The following is a 14693-nucleotide window of genomic DNA, read 5'->3' on the forward strand; positions in this document are numbered from 1 at the left end:
GTCCGTTTTGCTGGCTGCTCACTATTGCAAAACCAATTCAACCTATCCAAACGATGAAAGCATTTTTGCTTTTAGTTGCTGTTGTAAACAGCCGGTGCACAGGTGTCTGGTAGGTGCACAGTAATTGATGCGTTTTACATTTCTGGCAACAGCAACAGCAGTTTGCTTAGAATAAATAGAAGAAGAAGTGGGTAGTAGTAGGCATGAACAGTGATAGCCACCATGGCTGAACAGACAGAGAGAAGAGCTCTAGCCCCTTACAGGAACTCACACTGCAGCAACAGAACAACCAAGGAAACTATCATTATCACACACACGGAAACCACACAGAGAAACACAAGCGAAAACTGTCAGACATACAAAATATTCCCTTCCTCTGTGGCCTTCTGCTAAATCATCTGTATGTGTAACAGGTGGTATCTTTATTTATTTATTTATTTATTTATTTATTTATTTATTTATTTATGTTTTACATATTTTATACAAAAGTATTCATCAATTGGGATCACACACATCATCCCAACAGGAGGCTATAGGAACTCTGGTGAGTAGTTTGGGATCCTCAAACCTGTTTTGAGAATTGAGGGATTTCTTGAAGTTTATACATGTAATTGTTTAGAGATGATCTGTGTATTGTTCTAAAGCAGGGATTTTCAAAAAGGGATTTTCCCCCCAGACAAATCTTGGAAAAAGACACAGTCTTTGCTCAATTCCATTTGGGATCATGGTTATATTATTTGACATCATAGACACTCAACAACTGAGCCAAGATAGCCTGATGTTTGACTTACTTCAGACTACACCAAATAAAGAGGTCTGTCTGCATTTACTTGTTTCTGACTCTGGGAAAGTGGGAAAAACTGTCAGTCAAATCTCTTTAACCAAATCACATACATTTAGGCTATTCTGTGATCTCATTTTGATAACAAATGTAATATTCTTTCACTTCCATTCACTGTGCCTCCCCTGAAACTGTTTGGAGCCCCCCTGAGAAGGCCCCCCTCCCACTTTGAAAACCCCTGTTCCAAAGGAACCTTTGACAAGCCCTATAAGGGCTGTGGATCCTGACTACAGTATGCGATGGAGTAAGACCGCTGGAAAGACTCTAGGCTTCTTCGAAGAACCCTTCAAGATCTCATCTAAATTGATTTTGTTTTGAGAGGAAAATCTGAGGGAGTCACACTCAGAGAAGTGAGACTGGCTGTGTGTCACCGGTGTGAGAGTAACTGCTCAATATTTTTAAATGTCATTGTACACGTTTTTTGTGTGTGTTTCATATGGAGCACGTTGTATTTGCTTTGTGCCTCGCCTATAGCTCCCGCTTTGTACTGCACCTCATTAAGAGCCTGGACAGACACGTTCAATGATCCCTCCATAATCTGGGGACCAATTAAGCGTGTTTGAGAAAGAGTCCCGGCACTGGGCACGGTGAGGGTGGTTATGGGGCTGGAACACCCCAGGGCGTTCAGTCACCCTGGCTGAGGCTGACACTGCAAAACAGCCCCCGCCAGCCGCCCCAGACACCTATTTGTCAATGACGGAGGGAGCGCAAAATGGAGGGTAAGACCCCACGGACGCAGCGCCATCCATTACTTATTGCTTTCCAGCAATTAAATGGACGGGCTAGAGTAGATGCCAAAGCGTCGAATCGTACGGTGGGTTGATTATGTGTGATCGACGCGCTCTCCAGATTGCTGGGTTAAACAGGGTCCCTATCTAAATTGCTAAATGGATGTTTTTCTGTCAGTATGTTGATGACGCAGCTGTGCGTTTGCCAGCCGGCGTCAGTCAGCTTCACCGGCTGAATCATCCACACACACAGATGAGCAGACACTTCCTCACAGAAACGTCCCCTCCTGCCCTCTCTCTAAAGACGACTCGCCCCCTTCACTTACAACCCGTCTCAAGAGAATTCCTCCTTGGCGAGTTTGCATAATAGCTTCCAGATGGCCCACAAGTCACACAGTCTTCTGACATTTTGTTTCGCATGACACCTCCAAAACATCACATCCACCATGCAGAGCACAGGGGAGGAGGTGTGATCACATCCACCATGCAGAGCACAGGGGAGGAGGTGCACGAGGGGGGAAGCATGCAGAGCACAGGGGAGGAGGTGCACGAGGGGGGAAGCATGCAGAGCACAGGGGAGGAGGTGCACGAGGGGGGAAGCATGCAGAGCACAGGGGAGGAGGTGTGCGAGGGGGGAAGCAGAGCACAGGGGAGGAGGTGTGCGAGGGGGGAAGCAGAGCACAGGGGAGGAGGTGCACGAGGGGGGAAGCATGCAGAGCACAGGGGAGGAGGTGTGCGAGGGGGGAAGCAGAGCACAGGGGAGGAGGTGTGCGAGGGGGGAAGCATGCAGAGCACAGGGGAGGAGGTGTGCGAGGGGGGAAGCATGCAGAGCACAGGGGAGGAGGTGCACGAGGGGGGAAGCATGCAGAGCACAGGGGAGGAGGTGTGCGAGGGGGGAAGCATGCAGAGCACAGGGGAGGAGGTGTGCGAGGGGGGAAGCATGCAGAGCACAGGGGAGGAGGTGCACGAGGGGGGAAGCATGCAGAGCACAGGGGAGGAGGTGCGCGAGGGGGGAAGCAGAGCACAGGGGAGGAGGTGTGCGAGGGGGGAAGCAGAGCACAGGGGAGGAGGTGTGTGAGGGGGGAAAGCAGAGCACAGGGGAGGAGGTGTGCGAGGGGGGAAAGCAGAGCACAGGGGAGGAGGTGCACGAGGGGGGAAGCAGAGCACAGGGGAGGAGGTGTGCGAGGGGGGAAAGCAGAGCACAGGGGAGGAGGTGTACGAGGGAGGAAGCATGCAGAGCACAGGGGAGGAGGTGCACGAGGGGGGAAGCAGAGCACAGGGGAGGAGGTGTGCGAGGGGGGAAAGCAGAGCACAGGGGAGGAGGTGCGCGAGGGGGGAAAGCATGCAGAGCACAGGGGAGGAGGTGCACGAGGGGGGAAGCATGCAGAGCACAGGGGAGGAGGTGTGCGAGGGGGGAAGCAGAGCACAGGGGAGGAGGTGTGCGAGGGGGGAAGCAGAGCACAGGGGAGGAGGTGTGCGAGGGGGGAAGCAGAGCACAGGGGAGGAGGTGTGCGAGGGGGGAAGCAGAGCACAGGGGAGGAGGTGTGTGAGGGGGGAAGCATGCAGAGCACAGGGGAGGAGGTGTGCAAGGGGGGAAGCATGCAGAGCACAGGGGAGGAGGTGCACGAGGGGGGAAGCATGCAGAGCACAGGGGAGGAGGTGTGCGAGGGGGGAAAGCAGAGCACAGGGGAGGAGGTGTGCGAGGGGGGAAGCATGCAGAGCACAGGGGAGGAGGTGCACGAGGGGGGAAGCATGCAGAGCACAGGGGAGGAGGTGCGCGAGGGGGGAAGCAGAGCACAGGGGAGGAGGTGTGCGAGGGGGGAAGCAGAGCACAGGGGAGGAGGTGTGCGAGGGGGGAAAGCAGAGCACAGGGGAGGAGGTGTGCGAGGGGGGAAAGCAGAGCACAGGGGAGGAGGTGCACGAGGGGGGAAGCAGAGCACAGGGGAGGAGGTGTGCGAGGGGGGAAAGCAGAGCACAGGGGAGGAGGTGTACGAGGGAGGAAGCATGCAGAGCACAGGGGAGGAGGTGCACGAGGGGGGAAGCAGAGCACAGGGGAGGAGGTGTGCGAGGGGAAAGCAGAGCACAGGGGAGGAGGTGCGCGAGGGGGGAAAGCATGCAGAGCACAGGGGAGGAGGTGTGCGAGGGGGGAAAGCAGAGCACAGGGGAGGAGGTGCGCAAGGGGGGAAGCAGAGCACAGGGGAGGAGGTGCACGAGGGGGGAAGCAGAGCACAGGGGAGGAGGTGTGCGAGGGGGGAAGCAGAGCACAGGGGAGGAGGTGTGCGAGGGGGGAAAGCAGAGCACAGGGGAGGAGGTGCGCGAGGGGGGAAAGCATGCAGAGCACAGGGGAGGAGGTGTGCGAGGGGGGAAAGCAGAGCACAGGGGAGGAGGTGCGCAAGGGGGGAAGCAGAGCACAGGGGAGGAGGTGCACGAGGGGGGAAGCAGAGCACAGGGGAGGAGGTGTGCGAGGGGGGAAGCAGAGCACAGGGGAGGAGGTGTGCGAGGGGGGAAGCAGAGCACAGGGGAGGAGGTGTGCGAGGGGGGAAGCAGAGCACAGGGGAGGAGGTGTGCGAGGGGGGAAAGCATGCAGAGTCAAGTGCAGAGCACCTTGAACCATGCCCCAGGGTAAAAGAAAAAAGAAAAAATGCTTGCGGAAGTTCTTTGTGTGCCAATGCAGACTTGGTGGGGTTTAGGAGCTTCAAACAATGTACTTATCGTGGGAATCTTGGCCAATTCTCCCTGCTATCCCAGTCATTGATCCACCCCCTCTGCTGATCTGAGGAGAGTTGTAGAGTAGCACATGCTTCCTCCGACACATTGTCACCATCTGCATGGGAGGATCACGCTATTCCCCACAGTTCCCCTCCCCCCGAACAGGTGCCCCGACCGACCAGATGAAGCACTACTGCGGCGACCAGGACTCATACGCCACCGGCTTCCCACCCTCAGACACGGCCGATTGGGGTCTGTAGGAATGACTGACCAAACCAGGAGTACCGCTAACGGGAATTGAATGCAGGTCTTTGCAGTGGGAGGCAAGTGCTTTCACCTCCAAACACCTCTAAACACCTACCACAGCTATTCCTGAAGTCATTCTGAAAGTGGGTGACAGACAAGGTGAGAGAGGAGTCCTGGAAAACAGTACAGAGAGCGAACCAACAAACATCTTGAGGCATCTTATAGCCTCAAGATGAGCTGAGAGTTCCATCGTGTCTGACCGGGACAGCACCCTGACACTGCAGGCCGCACACACAATGTCCCATCAGAGATGCTCCCCCAAACCACAGGCATGCTCTCAGGTAAAATGGACGCTTCTATTTTTACTCGCCAGAGAGCAACATTTTGGAATGTGAAAGGCATGCTGCTGCAAGTACAACGAATTAAAACAGTTACATGGCAAAATGTATTAAACATAAAACAATGTCTAAAAAGAGTTACCTGAGAACATGCCTATGTGTTAACATTTAAATCGCCAAATGCTAAGTGCCATAATGGCCCCCGCTTAGGGCCCTTGGATAGAAGTTAGTGCATCCTACCCCCATGCTTAACCCATCATCATTAATTCCAGTGGCAGAAGGAGAAAGCTTAAGTCCATATTTGCAGTACTGGTGATAATAATGCTTATAATAACCGGTGAGTTATTTATTTATAGCACTTCTAATTTTAGCATACTTCTCATTCTTGACTGAGTCTGTTGCCTTTATCAGTTAGACTGACAAGATGTCTAGCTTACATTCATTTTAAAGTAATACTCTGAAACATTTTCACATACAGTAGATACATGTGTTTTGGTACACACAATCTCCAATACTATAATTGGAGATCTGTATGTACTGTATGTATGCGTGTATGTACTGTATGTATGCATGTAGGTACTGTATGTATGCGTGTATGTACTGTATGTATGCGTGTATACATACATGCGTGTATGTACTGTATGTATGCATGTATGTACTGTATGTATGCATGTATACATACATGCGTGTATGTACTGTATGTATGCGTGTATGTCTGGAGTTGCAAGGTGCACCGTTGCTCTGATCGCCTCCTTTGCCGAAACACTTTTCAGGGGTCTGCATGGCATGGAAAACAAAACAAACAAATTGCGCCCATAAGGGGCGCTACGGCACTGTTTTAGATTTTGGTCTATATAGCTAATTTCACATTTTCATAACAACTGTAGGGGGGGTCATTTTTTACATAACACCCGTTTACATTTAATAAAGGTTTAAAGTTATGCATAATTAAGGGCGTGGCCTGTTTGAGTGACAGGCACCCCCCCCCTTCCATATTGCAGCTCGCTCCCGGCTAAGCTAGCCTCGCTCTGTTCGTTCCGTTCTAGTGGTTGTCAGCTAACCAGTGCTAGCATTAGGCTAATTGTGCTAATCGTCGGATCTCCCGGTCGTATTTGTGGCGTTGTGGTGTCTTTTTGTCAATTTAATCCAAATATTGGACAGTAAATAAGCCTTCTTGCGATGGAGTTGACTGTACTAACCGTACCTCCAAGAAAGTTGTTTTCCACTTTTTCGTACCCCCGTGTTACCTCCGGCTTGGTCGGGCATCCATACAAGCATGATTGGCTGTGTCTGCGGGTGGGAAGCTGGATTGAGTGTATGTGTACACTAGTGCCTCCTCTGGTCGGTCAGGGCACCTGGTCGGGGCGGAACAGAACTGGTGGGAATAGCGTGATCCTCCCACATGCTATGTCCTGCTGGTGAAGCTCCCCCTTATCAGGTGAAAAGAAGCGTTTGGCAACTGTGCATGTGTCGGAGGAAGCATGGTGCTAGTCTCGGCTCTCCCCAGATCGGCAGAGAGTGGAACAGCAACCGGGGCTACATGGAGAAATTGGCCAAGTACAATTGTGGAGAAAAATTGGGAAAAATCAGAAAAGGATAAAAACCTGCATCATCAGAAATGGAACAGCAGCTCCACAGTCAAGCATGGCAAGCATTTAAAATATAGTTTCATTCTAAAACACTAATTGACAAGTATTGGATTTTTTTTTCCATTGCCACCATAATCACATCAGTATGCCTTTAACCAACTGACATAATGTGACCCAATAGGTCTGTGAATGTATTGCCAATCGACTAGAAGTGGCTGTTGCACCTGTCTGCGCGTGAGGTAAAACCCAATTAAATTGGTCGATTGACCCAATGATTGGTCAGATTAATTTGAAGTTAACTGCTGCACATGAATACACAGACATCATTCTATATTCACAGATAAATCCCGCAAATGAGAATCACTAGAACTCTGGATTTCTATTCTTTCAAGTGCATGAAAATCTCAGTAAAGACCGTTTGCTCCACAACACCAGTAAGCATTCCTCATAACATACAGTCAAAGCATAGGCACCAACGGGTCACTAGTCACTTGACATGTCAACGTCTCCGCTACTCCGCCCATAAATGACAGCTGTAGCATGACAGTCTGGGCAGGGGGACTGGGGAAAGGCAGGGGGACTGGGGAAAGGCAGGGGGACTAGGGAAAGGCAGGGGGACTGGGGAAAGGCAGGGGAGGTGGAGGTGGACTTCATATCCAGTTCATTTTGAGATGAGATGAACAGTGAAGCCACGGCAGACTGCTGTGATAAAAGGCAATAAGTGGTCACTTTATTGAAGCAGTGCTCTGTGATCTTCTTTCAGTTACTCTGTTCTTCGGCTACAGAGCCCAGGTGACTCAAGGGCTTTAAAGGTAATAATCTTTCCTGAAAGGCAAACCAAGTGCCTTAAACCTGCATTCTTTCTAATGGCCAGCAGGGCTACGACTCCACTGGCCGCAAAAAAGAAGTCAGATTGTATGGAAGTCAATGGGGAAATGACCCTACTTCGCACTTGGATTTGTGGCCTCAGTAAGTAATCGCGTAGCTCGCCAATCGCGGACCAATTACGCTGGGGCTCTGTGGGAAAGCCCTGGTCTCGCACTCGCTGCTTCTGGCTCCACAAAACCAAGATGGCGGCGGCCAAAATGCCAACCTCGAGGCTTCAAAACAGGCGTCCACAAACCAATCGTCGACGTCACAGAGGCTACAGCCATATTTGTATACAGTCTATATGGTCACAGCATGGTATTTTTCAACTGAACTCACATTGTAAGGATTATTTAAAAAACAAATGTACACGCACACAGACAAAAAGCAGTTCCTTTAGGACAGTTGACTGACATACTGACCGGCTCCTTTCGTGAGGCTGTTGTAAAGTAGACATCCTTTGAGAGGAGGAAGAGGGGGAGGGTCCGCATATTGTAAGCAAGGATAAGCACAGATTTATCTGATGTCTCCTTTAAGTAAAAAGAAGTAACATCATTAAAAACTGCCTTTATCCCTACCTTGATAGAGCAGCCCTCCTTTCCAGTGAGATGAACAGTTGAAGACCACGCACACCATCAATGTTAGGACATTCATTTGAGTCACAAAAACAACAACAACAACAACAACAATCACAACAAAAAGGCATTTAGATACAATAGTAGGTGTGAAAAGTTGGTTAGATTCAATGACGCATACAGGAAAACACTGGACAGGTCAAAAGCACACACTTCAGAGTCAGGTAGAAATTGAGACAGAGTGAAATGGGATCCACTGGGTTTTAGGCACAACACCAATGAAAAAATATAATGTGGGCCAGATTCAACAAACATCAAGAGGTAAATTAATATATTCTTACATTCGACCTAGATTTTTCATTAATTAGTGCTTTCATATGGGCCCAAGCTCTACTCACACAGGAGTAGCATGGACTTGGAATTGCGGTAAAATTGCAAAGACCTCTTTATAATGTTTCCTTGTAGGTGACCACACATCACCACACCACTGATTTAACTGGAGGTTAGAGCACACAGACAGACACACACATACATGTAGCAAACCACAGAGACAGGAGAGGAGCTACATGTCAAGGGCAAAATACAGAGGTTAGATATACAGAGGGCAATGGGAAGGCACTGCACTACAATGAACACTAGGGGTATGAGCTGCCTCTAAACACTGATCTAGAACCAGATCTTCTCACTTTCAAATGGCCACTAATTGACCGTTAATATGGGTTCATATGAGATCTAATTGAGTACAAGTGGTTAAAGGCAACTTTGACCCTTTGACAAAGAACAGCCATCCCTACCATGGTGACTGTGGGAGCGGACCGGCCAATGTTTTTCTCCTAGAAAACAGAACCAAGCGCTTATTTATTAGGTTGAATGGCTTTTATCACAATACAACAAACAAACAAACAAACAAACAAACACAGGTACATTGAGCAACACAGTTAGAATGCAATGCACCTCAAATGCATGGTCTCAATCATAAGATAAATGGGAAATGTCTTGTCAAATGGGCATTGGAAACCCTCCAACATTGGACAATAAAGCAGTACAATAGCTTCATTTTATGAATAACATCAAATGTATCAGTCACATGGAGCCACCACACATCCCAGCAGCAGCTATGTGTGCAGATGGAGCATGTGGAGACTGTGGGAAATGAGCACAATCTTAGTGCTGGATATCGATTGTGTTGCGTTTTATCTTCCCATCAACTATCGGCTGATGCCACCTGACACCATGACACAAAGCATCAAGTCACCTCCCTCTCTCTCTCTCTCTCTCTCTCTCTCTCTCTCTCTCACATGCAAACAAAATGCCACCAAGCGTGGGGAAGACAACAGGAGGGAGTCAGAAGAGCCAGATGAAAGAGGACCAGGCTAGAGGAGAAAATGAGGAGAGTGGGAGAGGGAGGGAGGGTGTAAAAGTCGCTGTTGTTCCCGCGCTCTGATGCCAGAGGCCTCCAGCCATGCGGCACTTGGATCCATCACTATCGATTTACCATCCGCTCCTCATGGCGACCGCCTCCCACGCAGGGGCGCACAGACACAGGCATGCCCCGCCTCCCACGCAGGGGCGCACAGACACAGGCATGCCCCACCTCCCACGCAGGGGCACACAGACACAGGCATGCCTTCTCCCCACGCAGGGGCGCACAGACACAGGCATGCCTTCTCCCCACGCAGGGGTGCACAGACACAGGCATGCCTTCTCCCCACGCAGGGGCGCACAGACACAGGCATGCCTTCTCCCCACGCAGGGGCGCACAGACACAGGCATGCCTTCTCCCCACGCAGGGGCGCACAGACACAGGCATGCCTTCTCCCCACGCAGGGGCACACAGACACAGGCATGCCTTCTCCCGGCCTCTCGCTTCGTTCACACAGACAACCTACGCCTTGCCTTGCCTCAACCCACGCCTACGCCGAGCTGGGCGTGAACCTGTTACACGCTTTTGCGATCACACCGCACGCCTTTTGCACGCCGAACCTGGAGCCGAGTCACAAGCGCCTCTCCTCTCTCCCGACTGTATTTTTTCACGTGTTGTCCAGAATTGTCATGGGTAGCCTCTAGGTAAAATAAATCGGATATATTTAATGTTCTATTGATGCTGGATATGTATAACCAGGTCTGACTATAGTCGGACATTTTAGAGAGGTGATCTTGCAAGAATATGTGCTGGCACAACAACATTGTCCATCTTGCTTCTTCGGTCGCTATTCTCTCTCATGAAGATTTGTTTGCCGACGGGGAGAAAGCCCCACGTGATAGCCACCCGTCAATCTCTCTGTCTCTCTGCTCAACATGTTGTAGTAACTCCATTTTATTTTGAAATTCACTTGACTTTGCAATTTCCGACGGATATTGTGCGTTTTTCTTTCATGGCTTGACAGAAGAAGTCTGCCTGCACGCGCCTTGTCGGCTTCAAAATAGAACTCACGCCTATTCGATAAAATCGGCAAGGCACAGGCAAGGCGTGGGTACACGCAGGGTTCACGCTCAGGCGGCCGGTGTACACAGCCTCGTTGACTAAAACGGACGCCTATTAAAAAGCGTGGGTAAAGGCAAGGCATAGGCAAGGCTTGGGTCGTCGGTGTGAACCTAGCCTCTGGTTTGGGCCACGTGCAGTGATGCCCTGAACACTGCAGATACACTGGGAGAGTATACGAAATGCAGATCTGTCCACAGAAGCACAGCGTTATCAGTCCCCAGTGACAGAAACTAAGCAATGCTGGAATCCACATACTGTCAGTGAGTGAGGGCACTGTTCTGTTCTACCCACAGTACATACTGTTCATTCCTGCACTGCAAGTTCTGTTCTACCCACAGTACATACTGTACTGTTCATTCCTGCACTGCAAGTTCTGTTCTACCCACAGTACATACTGTACTGTTCATTCCTGCGCTGCAAGTTCTGTTCTACCCACAGTACATACTGTTCATTCCTGCACTGCAAGTTCTGTTCTACCCACAGTACATACTGTTCATTCCTGCACTGCAAGTTCTGTTCTACCCACAGTACATACTGTTCATTCCTGCACTGCAAGTTCTGTTCTACCCACAGTACATACTGTACTGTTCATTCCTGCGCTGCAAATTCTGTTCTACCCACAGTACATACTGTTCATTCCTGCACTGCAAGTTCTGTTCTACCCACAGTACATACTGTTCATCCCTGCACTGCAAGTTCTATTCTACCCACAGTACATACTGTTCCTTCCTGTACTGCAAGTTCTGTTCTACCCACAGTACATACTGTTCCTTCCTGTACTGCGAGTTCTGTTCTACCCACAGTACATACTGTTCATTCCTGTACTGCATGTTCTGTTCTACCCACAGTACATACTGTTCTTTGCTGTACTGCATGTTCTGTTCTACCCACAGTACATACTGTTCATTCCTGCACTGCATGTTCTGTTTTACCCACAGTACATACTGTTCATTCCTGTACTGCATGTTCTGTTCTACCCACAGTACATACTGTTCATTCCTGTACTGCATGTTCTGTTCTACCCACAGTACATACTGTTCCTTCCTGCACTGCATGTTCTGTTCTACCCACAGTACATACTGTTCCTTGCTGTACTGTGAGCTCCAGGAAGGAGTTCAGTCCCAGGCTAATACATTCTGAAAAGCCCTTCTCATCAATAAATGCATAGTCTGAGAAATTGAACTTGGGGTCTTGGCTACTTATTGCATAGAAAAGCCACTAGAATGCACAGAATCAGCTCGTCCTTATTCCAGTCTGTTCCGTCCTCTGAAGCCCAGGGTTTCCATTCCCTGCCTCTCCATACTTAAAGGGGCATTAAGGGACATCTACTGTGTGACTTTCAGCAAGCGAGCGAGCAAACCAATTAGAATACATCCACATACTGTCAGAGCAGCAGCAGCTCAGGAGCTACATCCACATACTGTCAGAGCAGCAGCAGCTCAGGAGCTACATCCACATACTGTCAGAGCAGCAGCAGCTCAGGAGCTACATCCACATACTGTCAGAGCAGCAGCTGCTCAGGAGCTACATCCACCTACTGTCAGAGCAGCAGCAGCTCAGGAGCTACATCCACATACTGTCAGAGCAGCAGCTGCTCAGGAGCTACATCCACATACTGTCAGGGCAGCAGCTGCTCAGGAGCTACATCCACATACTGTCAGAGCAGCAGCAGCTCAGGAGCTACATCCACATACTGTCAGAGCAGCAGCAGCTCAGGAGCTACATCCACATACTGTCAGAGCAGCAGCAGCTCAGGAGCTACATCCACATACTGTCAGGGCAGCAGCAGCTCAGGAGCTACATCCACATACTGTCAGAGCAGCAGCAGCTCAGGAGCTACATCCACATACTGTCAGAGCAGCAGCAGCTCAGGAGCTACATCCACATACTGTCAGAGCAGCAGCAGCTCAGGAGCTACATCCACATACTGTCAGAGCAGCAGCTGCTCAGGAGCTACATCCACATACTGTCAGGGCAGCAGCTCAGGAGCTACATCCACATACTGCCAGAGCAGCAGCTGCTCAGGAGCTACATCCACATACTGTCAGGGCAGCAGCTCAGGAGCTACATCCACATACTGCCAGAGCAGCAGCTGCTCAGGAGCTACATCCACATACTGTCAGAGCAGCAGCAGCTCAGGAGCTACATCCACATACTGTCAGAGCAGCAGCGGCTCAGGAGCTACAGCCAAGGCCTGAGAATCGGAAGGGTCCCGGTTTCGAGGCTCGCTCCTCCTGGCAGTGTGTTGACGAGCTGTGTGAGTGTGAGTGAATGGGTGAATCTGAGGTATTTTGATTGATTGATTGATTATTTTTATTTCCATGTCACACACTAATTGGTGCCCCGCCATATGGGCTTATGAGACATGACAAACATCAGTATGTTTCACAAACACAAGTCAATTTTGCAGATTTCATAATACCAAACACAAGGTGCATCATCAATACATATACTATAGACCACTTTTGTGTTTGCAAACGAGTACGTAATTTCGTGGGCGGAGCCGAACTGGTTGCAGAAAGTGAACTGTACTCACTGTGGGGATGGTCTAGGATCCAAATAAATGGCCAAAGAGGCAGTGTGGGAAAACTCACAAGATTTTTTTTCCTTATTCCTGGAATCTCTACAGCTTGTCTCCTACTTGCAGAGAGTATTGAAGACAAGAGTTGAATTGCATTTGACAACAGTGCTGCCACCATTTTGGCCTGAAAAAAGCCTCAATGGCCAATGGGACAACAGCACAGAACCATGACAGCCAATCAGAGGTGTCTCTTTCAGGCCAAAATGGCGGATTTGCTGTGCGCTGATGTTGCAATGGAACAACCTATTAGCCTTCTGTTCCTAGTTTTCTGCAACCACTGGTGTAACCCCATGACGTCCACTCCAAATTGGTCGATACAAACAACATATTTTTCTTCTCTCCAACACATAAATTGAGCAATATCAAAAACTCCCGTTTTAAAGAATAATTCAAGTCTGAGCTCATCCTGTAACCAGAAAGCTTCATTGTAATGATATTCATCGTGGTCATATTCTTCATGGTATTCGTTGTAAAGAGCTTTGAGTAGTTGATAGACTAGAAAAGCGCTCTATAAATACAGTCCATTTACATGAATAGAAATTAGTTAAGCTGAAAACGAATAGGAAGTGGCTTCTGCCTTGCGATTCTTGCAGACTTGCAGCAGATATATATATATATATATATATATAAACTTTCAAAAGTGGGATAATAAAACACAGCAACATATCAAATATTGATAAAAAGCCAGAAAGTGAGTTTTGGCCACCTGGTGAAGCAATCGTTGAGTCTTTGGTATTGATTAAAAGCCCTACCACCCCCCTGCAGATACATATATTATGGTCATTTTTTGCAAGACAAATGTCATTATTATTGCACCTTTGAGAGGCAGGAGACGCCCCTGGCATTAAAATGTGACAGTACTTTCTCAAGCTGGGGTAGCGGAGATTCCTCCAGGATGACCTTGAGCTCTCCGGTCAATAACTAATCAATGGCTTAATAAATCCATCACACATGTATATAGCCAAGCTGATTTATTGACGGATCGACGGAGCATTTGGGCCCAGAGGACACACTGTGTCATCTGCTTCCTTTGTGGGGAGCATTTCTGATGCGGCAGGCCCAGTAAGGAGGGGTGAGGAGGGCAGGTCCAGTAAGGAGGGGTGAGGAGGGCAGGCCCAGTAAGGAGGTGTGAGGAGGGCAGGTCCAGTAAGGAGGGGTGAGGAGGGCAGGCCCAGTAAGGAGGGGTGAGGAGGGCAGGCCCAGTAAGGAGGGGTGAGGAGGGCAGGTCCAGTAAGGAGGGGTGAGGAGGGCAGGCCCAGTAAGGAGGGGTGAGGAGGGCAGGCCCAGTAAGGAGGGGTGAGGAGGGCAGGCCCAGTAAGGAGGGGTGAGGAGGGAAGGTCCAGTAAGGAGGGGTGAGGAGGGAAGGTCCAGTAAGGAGGGGTGGGGTGAGGAGGGCAGGTCCAGTAAGGAGGGGTGAGTAGGGCAGAGCAGAACTGCAGAGTGAGAGTGGTGCACTCAGTGAACTGTACAGGCTAAACACTTGGGAAACCCTGTATAGCAGCTGTAACCTAACCTCTTGATTTGCTGGAGGTGAGAGAGAGTAACCACAGTAGAACCACAGTCGCAGTAATGTTGGTCAGAGGCTGGAGCTTCTGCCCGGCTATGTGAGTAATGACATCCACATTCTCTTGGCTGTTGGTCAATATGCTTGCTGGTGGTGTACGCTGTGGTCGTACAGTAGTACTGCAGCTTCCGACCATAGACTGACAGCTCCTCGAAAGTGAAGCCAAAACA

At 49.7% G+C, this 14693-nt stretch overlaps 1 protein-coding gene across 3 annotated transcripts in view; it reads right to left on the reverse strand.

Annotated features, from left to right (window-relative positions):
• LOC310774644 (protein shisa-6-like) overlaps positions 1-14693 on the reverse strand; it is a gene marked incomplete at both ends in the record, with an annotated part of 101889 nt that overhangs the window by 19381 nt on the left and 67815 nt on the right. For 2 of the 3 annotated variants that reach the window (XM_083634744.1, XM_083634743.1), the window contains one exon: positions 8688-8726. The exons of the other annotated variant lie outside the window; for it this stretch is intronic. In XM_083634744.1, coding sequence (XP_083490870.1) covers positions 8688-8726 — 39 coding nt within the window. The remainder of the gene's footprint in view (positions 1-8687; positions 8727-14693) is intronic. 3 annotated transcript variants of the gene reach the window in all.

This window comes from Poromitra crassiceps (genome assembly GCF_964638095.1).
Source record: "Poromitra crassiceps genome assembly, chromosome: 4".
Classification (NCBI taxonomy): domain Eukaryota; kingdom Metazoa; phylum Chordata; class Actinopteri; order Beryciformes; family Melamphaidae; genus Poromitra; species Poromitra crassiceps.